Genomic DNA, 16,676 nt, shown 5'->3' on the forward strand with positions numbered 1-16,676 from the left:
CATGCCGGATAGTGGAGAGCGGACATGATGCAGTGCAACAACATCAGTCAACAGTGAGATGGCTGCTCGAGAGAGCGGTGTTGTTTTGTACAAAACTTTGTTGAAGGAATTGAGGCGAGTGCATCCTAAGGTGAAAAACAAGAAATAGGTTTTGTTTTAACTCTTACACAGGTTCATGTCTCTGACTGCGTGGAAGATAGGGCAATTTATCTTTACAGTAGTCCTAACGAAAACCGACCCTCGAGTAATGCACAATGATACATTTAGAGAAAGTCTAATTTTTAAGACGGTGGCTTTTTATTGAAAATAGGGAAATGTCCTTGTGATTTCTGTCAAAAGAAATATGGGTAAGGACGAGTCGTGACTCACTGATTCGGCCTTTATAGGGTACTTATAACAAAGTTTGGCTTCAATCCTGGCATTGGGCTGGAGATTGAGACCGTAATCACATTATTGTATGTTGCGGGTATGGCTCTTACTGTTCCTGAGACCTTGATAAAAGTGTACAGCGCTGTAAGGCTGTTTGTACAGTCCTGCATGTACTTAAGTTGAAAACTATACTTGTGAGTGTACATCAGACATTGTCATGTCATGTTAAGTGAAGAATATTCAGCACAGTGGTCAACAGGGATTTAGCCAGGTGGCTGTTTCAAGTCCTCTCTTTATACTTGGTTGGTGGAGTATCATAACCATAGTGATAACATACTTGGTAAACCGTACACCATTACATTTCACGCCAAGTCCAGTAGGTCTTTTCTGTCGCTGTGAATTCAAGACCAATCCAAACTGTCTTCCTCTCTGGCCGCGTGTGAGAAGGTCTTCAACCTGCGGATGGTAGTGGTTTTCGTCTGGCCATCATACAAGTGAAATATTCTTGAGTACAGGGTAAAAAGCCAATCAAATAAATCAATAAGTCTTTTCTAAACAAAGTCTTCTGTCCAAAACAGGTGTCAACTGGGGCACTTACCTCTCAGCTCACCCCCACGTGCAACACTCCATGAATATTCCGCACCAGGGGTGTGGCCAAGCCAGCCAGTATGTTGACCGTATACTCCACAGAAATAAATCACATAAATTGGACACCACTTGTCTTGTCCACCAGTATTATGGTGTGCAAATGTAAAATTTGCAAGTAACATGTCAAAGGTCAGGATGAAGTATAAAACTGGGGGTTATTGTATCAGGAAAGAAATACTGAGTACCAGTATGGCCATTACAAAAAAGTCCATCAAAAAGTACGTAGATGTGGGGCATCACTGACAGCTCTGAAAGCTCTTCCTACAGATCACACATCACATGTTTAATAAACGAGATCACATGTTTGAGTCCATGGCAAAGGGCGATGGTTTCCATTCCAGGAGCTTTGACTGATCCCTCAACTTACATCCCTGGCTACCATCATAATGGTATTGGAATATACTTTTAGCACATTGTAAAACAATATTTTAAAAAGTATATGCTTGCAATAAATGCATGTCAGTATACATACTTCAATTGAAGCACAAGGGTGATGGTGTAGGCATATAGACCTCAGTTAGGCATATCTTTGGTGGAAAGAAAATTTGGCATCTTCTGGGACAATATTTTTTTAAAAGCATACCTTCCTTTTATTACCATCTGATAGAGGTCATGCATACTTGGCTCTGACTCCCAGTGTAGATGTATTATTGACTCACAAATGTCATACAATATTAATTCATCTGCAAATCCTTCTGGTCATGCTGCCCAAAGCTCCATGGATTTATTCATGTAGTAGTAACACATACTAGTGTAGTCGTTTACAGGTACTGGTCAGCATTCTGGATATATGTAGTTAACGATGTCATACCAACAAGAACCTACAAGGCTATGGCTAGGTAATTTGTTTTTAATCCTTGTGTAATTTTTCAGTACTGCGGAATTCGTCTACATGTATGTGTAGATTTGAGCTTAAAGCAAAACAGAAGATACAGGTAATAAAGAAAGAAGGAAAGAAAACCCCCAAACACAAGGTCTAAGTAGACCTTTTGAAGTGTGCTTCGTTGTTTCCACCTGAGTATTTTCATACATGCACATGTAGTTCCCACAAGCATTTTGGAGTTGTATTTGAGACTTAGTACAGGTCTGTTTATGGTTAATTAATAAGAAAATGATTTTTTATTCCAGAATGCTGAAGAATCTGCTGCATATTCTTTTGTCAAAGACCAGTTCAGGAAATTCCAAGTAACTGGAGAAAAAACATGCAGGGCCTCAAATGAAGTTCAGCATGTGGCAGAAACATATATCTGTTTTCTTCAAAGTGCTCGAAAATTTGAGGTAAATTGTGGAGACCAATTATGGTTGGATGTTGTGGAAGTATTCGCATCTAACAGTTGCCTTTAAAAACAAAACAAGAAAAATGCTGAAAATTTTACCTGTTAAATTTAAGAATTGGACTTTAGGAAATGAAAGCGAACAAATTTGCCTTTTGATACATAATGACATAATATACAGAATTTGCTAAAAAGTGTTTGAAGGAATATAATTACTTGCCATATATGTGTTATGTATAAGACATCCATTGTTTGGCTCAAAATGAGTTCTGATACAAGCTCAATTTGCTGGTGTTACATTCAGCCTCACAATAGTACATCACTTACAAATTATCCTTGTATATTACAAACTCTGATTTGACATTTTCTAAGCATTAATTTGTGGAAGTTTTGTAAGGTTTGTTTATTTTTAGTATATGGTATGCTTAGAATATGTTATATAAGTATAATATTACAAATTAAAAATTGTATTTAGCTTGAACAGAATGCGTCACTGACTTAAAATTGCCATAACAGGTGATTCCCATCAATTGTGTGTTTTATGTTATCAGGAGCTGAACATGCAGTATAAGGGTAAAGGGGAGGCAACTGTGGAGGACAGTGCTCATCGTGTTGGTTTGGCAGTCCCAGGTGACATACCAGATTGTGAGAAATGACAGTTATCCAGACAGTGTCACGGGAGACTGATGAAGAGACTGCTGAAGAGACGGCTGCTGTCACTATACCGATGATGAACGCTGTCGTATTAATAGTGAGACATAACCTGATCATACAAGGAGGTCTCAGACTAGTTTACCCAGAATGTTCTGTTGTGAAGTGCTTGATTTATTGCTACAGTTTTGAAGGTTGTTGAACTCTGTGTGCGTGTTCCGTCAAGATGAAAATTATTACTCTGTAAATATACAGTGTATATAAAATTTCGATTTCTTATAGGCTGAAAAATGTTTTTTGTTGAGCCTATCGTGAATTATTAAAGTTATGAAATTTACTAACACTCAAAGTTGTACAAAGGTCATTGAAGGGGATGGGGCAGTCTGTTATCTAGAATACTGAAGTCCCAAAGTTCGTCCTGTGGGAAATTTTGTCAGTATACTTGCACATGGTCAATGGTATTCCCCAGATATTCCAGTTTTCTCCACTCTGAACTGACTGCCATTCTAAAAGTGAAAAATTCTTGAGTATGGCATTAAACACCATTATAATAATAAACAAAAAAATCATTACCTTAGAAGCCCCTACTTTCTGGATAAATATAGAGCAAATGCATGCAGCTCAAAATATGTGAGTGTCACGAATAGGACTCTTTATCTGACTAAAAAAAGGCTCATAAATATTTTTTTTTATTATTGAACTTTATTTAGCGAACATTGACACAGCAACAAGCGGTCAATCATTAGCTTGTGACCATGTTTTACGACCCGACTAAGCACCTGCAGGTGCGCGTGGATGTGCTACAGGTACCCACGTGAGTCTCCCAGCAGTGGTGGATACAGTCCATGGTCGTGCGACAGCTGACGGGTTTGCCGCTCACGTGAGGATCACAGGCACACGTGGAGTCTGCCCGGCACACGCCTTTGTGGGAGTTGGGACAGTGCAGGCTGCAATCCAGGCTATTGATGCAGTAGATGGATTGTTCTGTTGTGGCAGACATGCGGGTGGTGGTGGATAGAACCGCTTGAGTACTGGGCAGTAGCCAAGCGGGAATTGGATCACAGGAACACGTTTGGTCGGATTTGCAGCTGCCTCTGTGAGTTACTGGACAGTGGATCCGGCAGCCAAAGTCAGAGTTACAACGGATGGTTGGATGGTAGTTGCACGTACATGTTTGGTTGTTGGAAACTTCGGTCTGGCACTTACCCACGTGGGTGAAGGGACAGTGGATTTTACAGTCCAGGTCGTCGTTACAGAAAAAGGTTCCGGGGATCGGGTTACAGGCACACTTCTTTGAGTTACAGACCCCTTCGTGCGTGTACGGGCAGTGCACCCTACAGTCGCTGGCGTCGTTACAGAAATAGGTGGGGTTTATGTTGCACGTGCATTGCCTGTCTGTACACTCTCCCTGATGGGTGATAGGGCAGTGGATGCGACAGTCCTCCTCATTGTTACAATAGATGGCTGAAGGAGGGGCTAGCCACGGAGATCCAGAAACGGTGACAAATACTACAGCTGAAAGAGAAAATGACATGGAAAATAATATGGATTAGAACCTGAAATGTGTAAAAAAAAAAAAAAAATAGCCACAGGCTAGCCCGAATGAAATGTGTCCGACAAGCCTGTAAGGGTTTCAACTTTTATCATTTCCAAGATAATGGGGAGTAAGCAAAACCCAAGATGGAACAAAAGTGTATTACGTGACTCACACGATTCTACTATAGATATAGCTGATCAATTTTCATTGTCTCAAAGAGAACAGACCAAGTTTTCAGTATTTAGGAAATGAACAAGAATAAATGTAGCTGGCCACCATTCCACGCGATACCTGGAACGTGTGTAACGGCCATGTAATTAAGAGCAGATGAACTACATTGATTTTTCATTAACCGATCGTCTTTGTTAATTCCCGTGTCGAGAAACGGTTAGTATTACAAGGTATGTGATAAAGGATTTTAAAATAGAATAAATGATGTGATCTGAGCGTGTAATAAGTTTCGCTATTCCAGCGGTTGCCGATTCTAATGAAGAGCTAGGGTGCATAATTTAAAATTCATGCTAGGTGGCTGATATGAAGAAGTAGTAAGAGTGTGTATGAAGAATTGACAGTTTTGACATCGACAAAGTCGTTTTTTTCCCAGTATCACAACCAACTTAACACTGCCAGATGACTGCCGCATGTAAATTTAAAATTCACATCAAGTTCTGTCACATCAAGGTTTTTCACTACCAATTTTGCAAATTTTGGAGGAAGGCATGTGTATACTATCAGTCTGCAAGAGTTATAGCTATGCTGTAGTCGGTATGAAAGGTTTCGTTGGGTGTAGGAAAAAAAATCAAGTAGGACAAGATGAACAAATGAAGAAAAGCTAAAGGTTAGCAAAAATGGTGCGTAATTGTCAGACAGTTGTTTAACGTTACTTCTTCAGTTCAAACTTTGGAGTTACTTTGTTGATGAATACGATCTTTTCAAATGTTGAAGTTGTCTTTAATATAATGGTATTGATGATACTTTACTGCTGCCAGGCGCAATGTGTGCAAGTACTTGGCAGTGGAGTTTTGATATGGACAGGGTATTTCAGTTCGAAGATCTCGAACAATTTCACATCCCATCGCGAAAACCCACCAGTTAATGGGTTGATGCCCATCCTATACCCCATTTACTCAATGCTGGATCTTAGCTTAATCCTGGTCTTTGGATTGTGTATGCTGTGAATTAAACTATCGTGCCACAAAGCTCAGTGTGTTACGCGGCACTGCTCATTATTGCTCTCTGCTTGGTATTTCGCTAGGGTTACATCAACGCAGATGCAGTTTCAACGGTGTAAGCCTCATTGCGTTTGAATGCTGTCTACATCAACGAAGATGTGTACTTGCCATTAGATTGAACAAAACAACGAACATGTCACTTATTTTGTCATGTATGTAACTCGGCATTTATAGGAGAACCCCTTAGGAGTGGTTGGAAAGGTGAATACTGTGCCTGTATGAATCGTCTTTGCTTGATGCAGCATCATATTGGAAGGGTGATGTTACAATGAGTTGTGATATAGCCATGTCATACTGTTGACAGCAAAAACAAGCATGGAATTACAGGTACACGCCGTGCTTCGCGTGACCTGATTGGCGGTCATCAACATTTGAATAAATATCATTTGTTAATAGTGTACTCAAAGTTAACAATGTACTCTGTATAATTAATTTAAAAACTTTTCACTTATTAATTGAACCCATTGGTGGAAGGATTGTGTATATAATTATGCAAACAGATGTTTGTCATGTTTACTCGAGACCTGTTTGATTCTGATCCCAGCCTAAGTTTCAGAAATAGGGGTATTTATACTCTTCCATTCACTAACTTGAAACTCGTTCTTTACGGATTGCCGTCCTCAACGTGCCTAAGCTATAGTTTGCAAAGACATTTAACTTTAATTTGTGATTTAACAAATAACAAAACCGGCATCAGCTAATTGGAAAAGACACGAACGTATAAGTTCATATGTAATGATGAAACCGTGGAAACGTACAGCAACAAAGGCCTGGGCTGACATTCCTGCATGACACGCAATTTCTTATGTCATGAAGGTGTTCGTGTAAAAGACTTGCCTACTTGTTCTCCAGACAGAATCAGATTGGAGAGAAGCGTGACAGCACATGAATCAACGCTCCAGCTTACAATATCTTGGGCCAGTACACACAGATCAATTTCAACGAATTTCAGTTAGAAATCTTCGTGCAGTCCATGATGACACTGTTGCTGTCATTGAGGCCCAAGAAGGTCACAGTTGTTATTAACTTTCCTATTGTTTCAACAAGTTTACCATCTAGTGTGAAGTTCATGAGAAGTCACCAATATAATGATATTCTAATTCACGTTTCTTCAGTAATGTTAGAAACATGATAAACATCTATTTCCTTGCGTTTACACACAATACCGCTGTCGCGAGATGTTATCACTTAAATAATAAACTAACGGTAATATGGTATCTTACTGAGAACGATTTTCATTTTAAAGTCTACTCTAAATTCAAAAAATTAATGTAAAGCAGTGTCAAGAGATGTCTTTGCAGACCATTTTCTGACGTAGGTATGTTTCCTGCTAATCAATTCTTTTCTCATGTATATGTAGGCCCTATCATTGTTTACGGCTGACATTCCACTGTCCACTGATATTCGTGGACGTATATGTGTCTTTACCACAAACCATATGGTCGTCGAAACAAGAATATTATCTTGAGTGGAAGTAATTAAGGGAATATTAGGTATTTGCCGGTGTGAGTGGCCTATGAAGGTGAGCCCGTAACCTGATATGCTTTCGCTGCAGCTATTGGCATATAATGTGTGCTAACTTTACTGCTGGGTACTGAGATATCGCAGATATGTCCTGGCGCACTCTTTGGCATTTATATATTACCTATTCCATGACTGAGTGAAGGCCAGTGGTTTGCTGCCTCTTCAGTCCTTATATAACATTTGGTTAGACTGAATTTTGACTACACTGTTTTAATTCAATTCGTAGTATTGAAAATAAACTCTTTTTAATACAAAATATATCATGGGCCCAAATATCCTGCCTCTCGCACATAGCATACGGTATGTTTACAATGACCGATTTGCATTCCTGCGATGGAAAGGTCAACATGTAAGAATATATAAGATTGGTAAATTATTGAAAAATTAACGATTAACTTCCAGTTTGACTTCATATGAATAACCAAATAGTTCACGTGCAATTTAGTACGTGTTTAAGTTCCAGTTTTTCCGCTTACCTGCGACAGTTATTGACATGAATAATGTCATTATGTTGCTCTGATGTCAACACTGCGTATGGTTCGTGTCGCCAATGCCGTGGCCTCTGGTCACATTGATGTCAAAAGATAACGGAAGGCATCGGGCCGTGAGGATTGTACAGCTGGCTTCCTGAGCGTGACTATTGTTCACACTTTCATCTGGAGTCCTATCCAATACAACGCTGTTTCCACAAGTCCTTCGACAAAACAAGGGAGCGGAATACATTTTCCATATATCAGTTCATTTATTGGGTCATTGCAATGTAAACATGTGCGTGAAGTTACACATAACTGTGCATTGCAATCCGTTAAAAACCCTTCCATGTCTTTGGTATTTGTTTTCCGCTGTTCCAACAGAAGATCCACATATTGAAAATAAATGCTGTTTTCATAAAGAGTAACTCTTGAACAGTAAAAAAATTGCACGAACCCTAAAGGTACCCAGCAGTGTGTGTTCTGAATTCATGCATGCTGGAATTGTCCATCCATCAATCATTGTATGAAAATAGAACTTCTGTTACTCTTTTTCTTTTTGTTATATATAATTCTATGAAAACAGGCCCATTTCTGCATGTGGAAAACACCGGGATCTATACACTAACAATCCTGAATATGTATAAGAGAATCCTTACAGTCATTTGTAAAAATCGCTAGGCCACGGAAGCCACTTTAATGTTATAGCTTAGTTTAAAAACTAACAAGGGATGCATCATCAAGAATAAGCGTTAGGAGGTATGCTGGTACCTGTGCAACAAGGCGACATATCCGCGTTCATACACACCATGTAGACAGACGTTGGTAGTCATCTGATTAGCCTACTGACCTATATGAAGGCGAACATGTGGGGGAATATCTCCAAGTGTGTGCATTAGTACTTGTATTCAATTTACTAACGCCATTCAAATGTGATTTTCAATATTTAAATCTTCCTCTCCTGCTGTACGTGGAAAGATCTGCCAGCAACCTGCGGACGATCGTGGGTTTCTTCCGGGCTTTTCCAGGTTTCCTCCCACCATAATGTTAGTCGTCGTCATATAACTGTAATATTTTTGAGTACGGCGTAAAACGTCAATCAAATAAATAAACTATCAAACTAAACATCGAATAATGTATGCAACCCCGAAATCGTAAAGCACTTAAGGAAATATCGTTTTCGCCATCGTTCCATACCCATAACCCACAATGAATGCTTTCTTCCCAAGAGTGCTCAGCGCCAGGGGCCGAATTCTCAAAGTCATTTCTGACCTAAAATCTTTCCAAAACGCTCAGTTTTTTTAATACTTAAAGTTGAAATTTGGATACATCTGGCGAATTGTACTTTATAAAACCGAAAAATCAGCTTTAAGATTATACTTCAAATTTTGACTTAAGTGAGAATTGTCTTGTGGAATCGGTTGGCGATCTTGGGCGAGAACTAAGCTAAGAAAGGTTCATATACATGTAGACAGACCGACTGATGCCCGATAAACTCTTGTTAGGATGACTTCGATACAGATTCTCTCATTGACACAAATCATTTCCAAACTGTTAGCAAGAAGAACTCGGACTATCCAGATTTTAGAAAGAACACACTTTTCTATGTATATTAACGAACTCCATCTCTAGCTGGAATGATCCAGAAATTTAATGTTTTATCTCATTTAGAATTGTACTGTTAACAGGTGACAAATTCGGATTTCTTCAATATCTTTCGAAATAGAGATTCACTTGTACCAAAATTGTGCAGGGGTTCGTTTTAATATCAACACAATGTTATCACAAGCGGATGTGATTTGATTGATTTTTTGATTTGTGTTTACACTGCCCTGACAACATTTCACTTATACAACGGCGGTCAGTTTGGTGCGTGGAGTGCTGGGGATATACCATTGGCCTTTAGAAAATTCTCACATCAAGCGAGTTCAATGTTTATGCCACACTTCTGGAAGTCTAGTATCACCGACATGTCCTACTGATGTAATTACTCCTCTGTGTTGGAATTATTCGATATTCATTTAAAACAGTTCCAAAAATTTCACTTCAATCTGGGAAGGTTCTGAAAGCGTGCTCAGTGGATTAGCTGCATGTGCTTTTCTATTTGTTTTTGAAACTTAGATTTAGATTTGATATTTTGAATTTACATGTATATATTTTTGATTCTTGTTGTCAACTGAATGACGTAATATATACAATGAACGTGCGGTAAGCAAAAATTAGCTAGAAACCGTGCAGTTTTGTTTTTGTTGTGTATCTGTATTTCTTTTCGTGCTAGATTTCAATGTGCATGTACGTGTGAAGCAATCACGGTGGGTTGATTCCACGGCGTAAGCGTGGTCAAGCCTGCCAATCACGACAGCACATGTGTTAGACATTCGAGCGTTTTTGATGTTTGCCACCATCATACGGTTTATAGATGCAAACAAAGTTGCAAAGCTTTCCAAACCTGTTAATTGTACCGATTTCTAAACATTCTTCTCTGGCACTGAATTGAGTTCATTCGTGTGATAGACAACAACGCATGTCTTCTTTACGGACTAAGGGACACTGATATACAGTTAATACTCAAAGTTATACCCAAAGTGGGATATTTATGCACCGATGTTCTTCTTGCTTTGGATTCAGACTTAACGGGGGACTGTGTTTTTTAAAATAATATGTTTATTGTTTTATAAATTATACGTAAATGTATCGACGTCCGAAACCTCATTCCATTTAGTGACAATACTGTGTTAAACTAGTTCAAGATGTCAGGTATCAAACTCAGCGTCGGAACGTACTTGTTGGGATGTGACGTTACGCTGTTGGATATTCTGACAAGATATTCAAGTGGTTGTCATAGAAGAATTGTGAGGAAGATATTTATTGTCACAACATCGTTACAAACGTTTGAGCCATGAACACGCCTTGCCAAGGTCAAACTGCAAAAAGGGGCACTACAGCATGGTATGGTTTAGGATCTTGCGTATTTACATAACGGAATAAGGAATATTCCAATGGCTGTGCATGTTATTGGCTATTCCAGGAATGATGAGTATATGTCATGCACGGTCTTGATTACACCAGCTTTATGAATACCAACTTTTGTATAACGACTTCCGCTTTGATGCATTTGGTCCAAATTAAGTGTTGACCGCCCCCGGTGGCTCATTTTGTGAAGCTTCCGTTTCCGGGGCGGTCGATCCATGGACAATCTTGGGACGGGTTACACCCTTAAAACCATAAAAGAGGAAGTTGTAGCTTCCTCACTTGGCATTCGGCAATAAGCGGAGGTTCAACCACTAGTTGACCCGTATCCGTACAATGGCTCGGGTGGGGTGGCTCACTTGCCTTCGGTAAGTCGTCTCAGTGAAGCAGCACTAAATAAAGGAGTGGTGGAAATCAAGAAGGCACATTACATGCACTATAAGGACTCCTTCGTCGTCATATGACTGAAAGCTTGTTAAGTACCTCAAGCACTAACTTACTCCAATTAAGTGTTTGGCAAGAAGGGTTCGAATCGCCAGTTTCATTGATTCAGTTTATAAATTTATTGTTAACAATGAATCAAAGAACGACGCTATGTAGAGACTAATGGTGAGCAGCCAGTGCTCGGCTGAAACCATGATGCAGTAAATCGATTATTGCATCGATTACCAACTTGTGCTGAATTCATCAAAATTGTTCTAAATATAATATTCGCTTACTTGCCCGAAGCGTTCGCACCATGGTCTACGCTACAATACACAGCAACTGGTGACAAATATGATGGGTAACACCAGTGCAGCAATCCCGGCCCCATTTATAAAATTTCAAAAATACACCTTGATTTTCCCGGGCGTTCCGTGGCGTGACTTATACAAATGTAATATTTTCTGTCTAACGTTCACACTTAGGTAAAAACACATATCACGTATTATGAAACAAGGATTTAATTATGTTAAGTACAATCACGAAATTCCGACACCGCCACAGTCCTTCAATCTTTCCATTTCTGAAAAAAATAAAAGTAGCGCAATTTAGTTATGCGTTCCGACTGTCTTTTCTTGAGAATGTGAATCGTCTGGATAATTCTCAAGATTAAGTAAATATTGTAAACAAATGATGGCACGCGCACTAGTGGAATTAATTTGACCTATTTGTTCCCCAGATTGAAAATATATTCAGACAAAAGGAATACTTTAGCTAATCCAGTCTGGATCTAATTTTCAAACAGCGAGCTCACGTGTTTATCCGAAGTGGGAACATCTGCAGTTGCCACGGTAACAGATGCCGAAGAGCTCGTGGTTATGACGGCAACTCTGCAGACAGTCTAGTTCAGAACGACATGAGGAAGCGGTCAAGGCCTCGCAGTGGTGGCACATGTTGTCATCTTTGCTACAGAAGCCACGTGTTCCCGTACAGTGGCGATCGCAGTCACGGTCATCATTGCAAAAGAAACTCTTGGCTGTTGTTGTGTCTTGTGCCACAGCGGCAACGACGACTTTTAACAAAAAAAGGTATATTTGATATTTTTTTAGAATTAGTTATAGTAGTTCATTAATTATCGGTCCCGTGTCTGCTAAAGAGTATTTCATTTATTCCATTGTTAAGACTTATATCATTATATGTCCGAGCACAGATAACCCTGACAGTATGATGAGATGATGAGCAGTGTGTCACCAGAGGCAGAAGGCATAAAAGTCAGACTGAAGTAGCACCCGTATATATATATATATATATATATATATATATATATATATATATATATATATATATATATATATATATATATATATATATATATATATATATATATATATATATATATCTGACTAACATATTGGCTTATAAGCGCTGCCGATCCAGCGAGTAATGGAACCCACTGTTCGAGAACCCACTGTTCGAGAACCAATCTGCTGAGGCAGTATTAAAACTTTAGGCGAACAACGACCAAGCATTTGTGGCTATTTGGAGGATGCCACAAAGAACGAAATTTTTCAAGCGGACATTGACAGTCTTGCAGGCATAATGACACCCATGCTTGTATACAGCGCGGTTAAACCTAAGTTTGTACATGGTTATCACATAAAGCAGTTGGCATGAACTCACCGGCGAAGAGACACAGAACGGTGAAAATAGACATGTTGACTCGTGCGAACTACAGATAGATGGCCATCTCAGAGCATTCAGATATTTATACTGTTTGATAAGAAATCTGTGTTATCTCTGTCTGTTGATGTGTGGTAGAAAATAAGGAATTAAGCCAAAAGTTTAAAAAGCTGTTGGTTTTTACGCCTACTTGGGAATAGATACGATATCAGAACAGACAGGCACTTTGTTCGTGACACTTTGTACGATTAGACCTCTGTCATCGTCTCAAGCGCTGTTTATTAAAATCATATATCTAAAAAAAACTGACTTTAACATTTGGCACCGTTGTGTAAGCAAAGCAGATAAGCATCACGTAGATGACAGCTTTATCTGTAACACTTGTCTTCGATGTCATGTTTCATCAGCCAATAATGACTGTTATTTGTAGTAATTAATCCAACTGTCCTAAAGGAACAGAAAACAATAATTGAAGAAATCTGAGTAGAAGGACTATGCATGGAAAACTGTATTTAAGAATGCATGTACTAGTTTATGACATTTGTTTGTTTTTTTTTCACAGAAGAGTACAGTCCTTATTGTAAAGTGGGTTTGAAGGAAGTCTGACTAGAAGGATTATGCGTGGAAAACTATGTAAAAATACATGTACTAGTTTGTGACATTTGTTTTTCAGGAGTGCAGTACATATTGTAAAGTGGGTTTTTTTATATTAGTAAAATGTTGTGAAGGGACAGCTCACCTTATTACATGAACATGAATTTGACTTCACCTCTCTCACAAAATAGTACAAATATTTAATTACAATTGTTCGTGATCTCTGTTGATGCTTACGTCCTATTCTGTCCTCTTGATAATATTGCTTAATAATATTGATCACCTCGAGATTTTCAATTTATTCACGTTCAGAAGTGTCTTGGGTTTGTATTTTCTAATTTGCAACTCTGTCCACTTGCTTTGTTACTGTGCAAGCAAATTACATTCTAACTTGTCCTATATTAAGGTAAAGGACAAGAAGCATAACTTTCCACGGTCAACCTGATTCTTGTATCAATGACCAAACGCACAAAAAGCTGTTATTTCTGTGTTCAAAAGACGATCCTGCAAAATTTTCAGTAACCCCTTACAATATTCATTGTTCACCAATTTTGACGACTGAAACAATCAGTAAAATCTGTACGACAGCTGGAACTTTTCAACTGATACTTAATGTACGGTGGAGTATTAAGAGCAACATGTTAAGGTACTGATACCAAATAAACCGTTGAATATAACATATTGAAACACACTGGATTCAGTATGTTAAACAATATTGTTCAATATATTCAATATGTTAAAATTCATTTTCCCCAGTGTACATTATAAATGTACACTACGGTTTCGTTTATATTGGAAGGATTTGAGATTTATTTAAATGTGTCATAAACTGTTGACGCTAGAAATGATTAAAATATAAAAAGACAACATGCAGCTGTCGAACAATAGGCCTATATACATGCATGTCAAGGAAAGTAACCTTAATCTGTACGTATATATAGCGAGAACCCGAACAGGTAAGTAACCAGATCATTTACTATAGTAGAAACTTAGGAGTTAGAATTACGTAGCTACGTAAAAGCTCTCAGGGATGGGAGGTTTTAAAAGTATTGTGACCAAATGAAGAATACAATGCAGAACCTTCCCGGATGTCTCCATTCTCTCTCTAGATTAACAGGCTGGTGGAGAAAGTTTATATTAAGAGTATTTTTTGGCCAGAGCATAAGAATGGGCTGATGCCACAATGATCATTGCTTAATTTGTGGATTAAAATGTACGTGTGTATTAATATGAAAATTTTACAAATATAAAACCAGCTCTCCTGCAGTTATGGTTGCCCTACGCAATCGGAAATGTAAACGGATGATCACCCTCACTTAGCTTGCAAGCCATGTCCCGCCATGCATCTACGAAAATTTCATGTCCGTTAACTGTGCATTGGCCTGGTTCTTATAGGTATTCAAGCACGTACAGCCATCGAATGAAGCGGCATTGCTTTGTATTTTACCTGTATTTGAAATGATTACTCCACATTTCCTCTGCGCAAAAGTGACAAACCGGCAGGTAGATGTAGGAAACCGGAAAGGGAGACGGGGAACCCATTATGCATGTACATGTACCTCGTCAAATGTTTGACAAGCTGGTTTCTATGCAGGTTGCGTCGTCTATTGCCCATGAAATGGATCTTCATATCCTTCAGACGTCTTCACAATGTAGATCCGGAACGCTGAGCAGTAAACGCTACTCATTGCTCGTGGCACGAATTGGTAATGACTGCTTTAATGGCTTCTAGCATTCGTTTTTAGGTATATTTAGTCGAAGCAATCGTCTGCTCAAAACATCAAAGCAGAAAATCGTTCCAACTAATATAGAAACTTATCAACAAAAAAGTGTAGACAAGGTGCTATTATCAAACAACAATTTAGTTAGATTAGGTTTGTACAATGCTGTTACATTGACGAGACACCCACACAATTTCCGTCCTTCTACCTGTAAAAATAAAAAGGAAGGTGTGTCAAAGAATTGCACTGGTTTTGTCTTCCCATCATACATACATTTGTATCTTCACCAGATTAGCATCTTTCGTGGGAAAAATGGAAGCACACACAAATACTGTTTTAAGTCTTAATTAATACTCTAACAGAAATGTCAAGAAATAATCGATGTTATGAGACATTTCGACACAGAGGCGAGTCATGGATGGCATTGCTCGTTCACTATGTTGCAAGGTTAAAAAACGTGAATAACGACAGTGGCTTTACTGTCCATTATTTAAACAGCAATGAGATTCTGAGATTGGTCTCACATGTTTATCCGAAGTGGGAACATCTGCAGTTCCCGTGGTAACAAATACCAAACAGCTCGTGGTTGTGACGGCAACTCCTCAGACAGTCCAGTTCAGAGTTGCAGGAAGAAGGCGTGGAAGCCTCGCAGTGGTGGCACATGTTGTCCTCTTTGCTACAGAAGCCACGTGTTCCCGCACAGTGGCGATCACAGTCGCGGTCATCATTGCAGAGAAAACCCTTGGCTGTTGTTGTGTCTTGTGCCATAGCGGCAACGACGACTGTTAATAAAGAATGATAATATTGTTGGACAATATAATTAATAAATTTTCATTGTTGGGTCACATCAAAACATTTTTTTTTCAATAAAGTATTGTGCAACTTTTGAATCCTCAACACCTTGAAGTAACAATCAGTTAGGGGTATCCGTTGTTTATTGGATATTAATAATTACTATTAAAATTTACTGGACTCACCGACAAAGAGGCACAGAACGGTGAAAGGAGACATCTTGGCTGAGCTGAAGTACAGATAGTGGCCCCTCTGAGCGAGTTCAGTCATTTATACTCGTTGATAAGAAATATGGGTGAACTTCGTGTTATTACTGGGTGCAGTCTTCGGGTTTGAACATAAAGTGAAAGATCAATCCGCTGATTTTACTCCATGACAGATAAGATATCACGGATGACAGGTTATTTTGTCCGATTAGGCCTCTGACATTGGCAAAGTTAAATATTTATGCCAATCACAAGCTCCAAATGCTGACTTACATTTGGCGCCGTTGTGTACGCAAAACAGTCTTGAAGCACTTAACCTTTACTTTTGCATGTAAGACAGGTGTAATGTTATGTTCCATCTACAGTACTCAAGACAGCGTACGTTAGGACTGTAACTCGGGACACTCTGAAATGTGGACTTTAGCTACAAGCTGTATAGTTTACAAGAGGGATCACTTAGTGCTCAGCAAATATTTCACTTTGTTTATTCCCGAGAAATGATTCTCATTTCCTGTTGATATGATTTCAATTGAACTGTTCACTTAAGGCTGCCTGTGAACATTGATTATCTTGACCCTGTTTATA

At 38.9% G+C, this 16,676-nt stretch overlaps 1 protein-coding gene and 2 long non-coding RNA genes across 3 annotated transcripts; 1 reads left to right on the plus strand and 2 right to left on the minus strand.

Annotated features, from left to right (window-relative positions):
- Positions 1 to 21: 21 nt before the first annotated feature.
- On the plus strand, positions 22 to 3,268 carry LOC135461755 (protein FMC1 homolog). Its single transcript, XM_064738978.1, has 3 exons — positions 22 to 130; positions 2,146 to 2,295; positions 2,843 to 3,268. The coding sequence occupies exons 1-3, from the start codon at positions 59 to 61 to the stop codon at positions 2,945 to 2,947; spliced, it is 327 nt and encodes a 108-aa protein (XP_064595048.1). The 5' UTR covers positions 22 to 58; the 3' UTR covers positions 2,948 to 3,268.
- Positions 3,269 to 11,597: 8,329 nt separating this feature from the next.
- Positions 11,598 to 12,893, minus strand: LOC135467926 (uncharacterized). The gene is made up of 3 exons (XR_010444199.1): positions 12,779 to 12,893; positions 11,913 to 12,170; positions 11,598 to 11,681 (listed from the first exon to the last, which is right to left on the minus strand). It is a non-coding gene; the product is annotated as an uncharacterized LOC135467926 (long non-coding RNA).
- A 2,323-nt stretch (positions 12,894 to 15,216) lies between these two features.
- LOC135461879 (uncharacterized) lies at positions 15,217 to 16,211 on the minus strand. Its single transcript, XR_010443408.1, has 3 exons — positions 16,071 to 16,211; positions 15,618 to 15,875; positions 15,217 to 15,301 (listed from the first exon to the last, which is right to left on the minus strand). It is a non-coding gene; the product is annotated as an uncharacterized LOC135461879 (long non-coding RNA).
- Positions 16,212 to 16,676: the final 465 nt, after the last annotated feature.

The sequence above is a fragment of the Liolophura sinensis genome, chromosome 1, assembly GCF_032854445.1.
Source record: "Liolophura sinensis isolate JHLJ2023 chromosome 1, CUHK_Ljap_v2, whole genome shotgun sequence".
Taxonomy (NCBI): Eukaryota; Metazoa; Mollusca; class Polyplacophora; order Chitonida; family Chitonidae; genus Liolophura; species Liolophura sinensis.

Bases quoted from the DNA above. Each gene is read 5' to 3' on its own strand.
- LOC135461755 (XM_064738978.1), top strand. From the start codon at position 59: ATGGCTGCTCGAGAGAGCGGTGTTGTTTTGTACAAAACTTTGTTGAAG. The intron at 131-2,145 runs GTGAAAAACAAG...TTTTTATTCCAG, and splicing joins TGAGGCGAGTGCATCCTAAG to AATGCTGAAGAATCTGCTGC. The intron at 2,296-2,842 runs GTAAATTGTGGA...TTATGTTATCAG, and splicing joins AAAGTGCTCGAAAATTTGAG to GAGCTGAACATGCAGTATAA.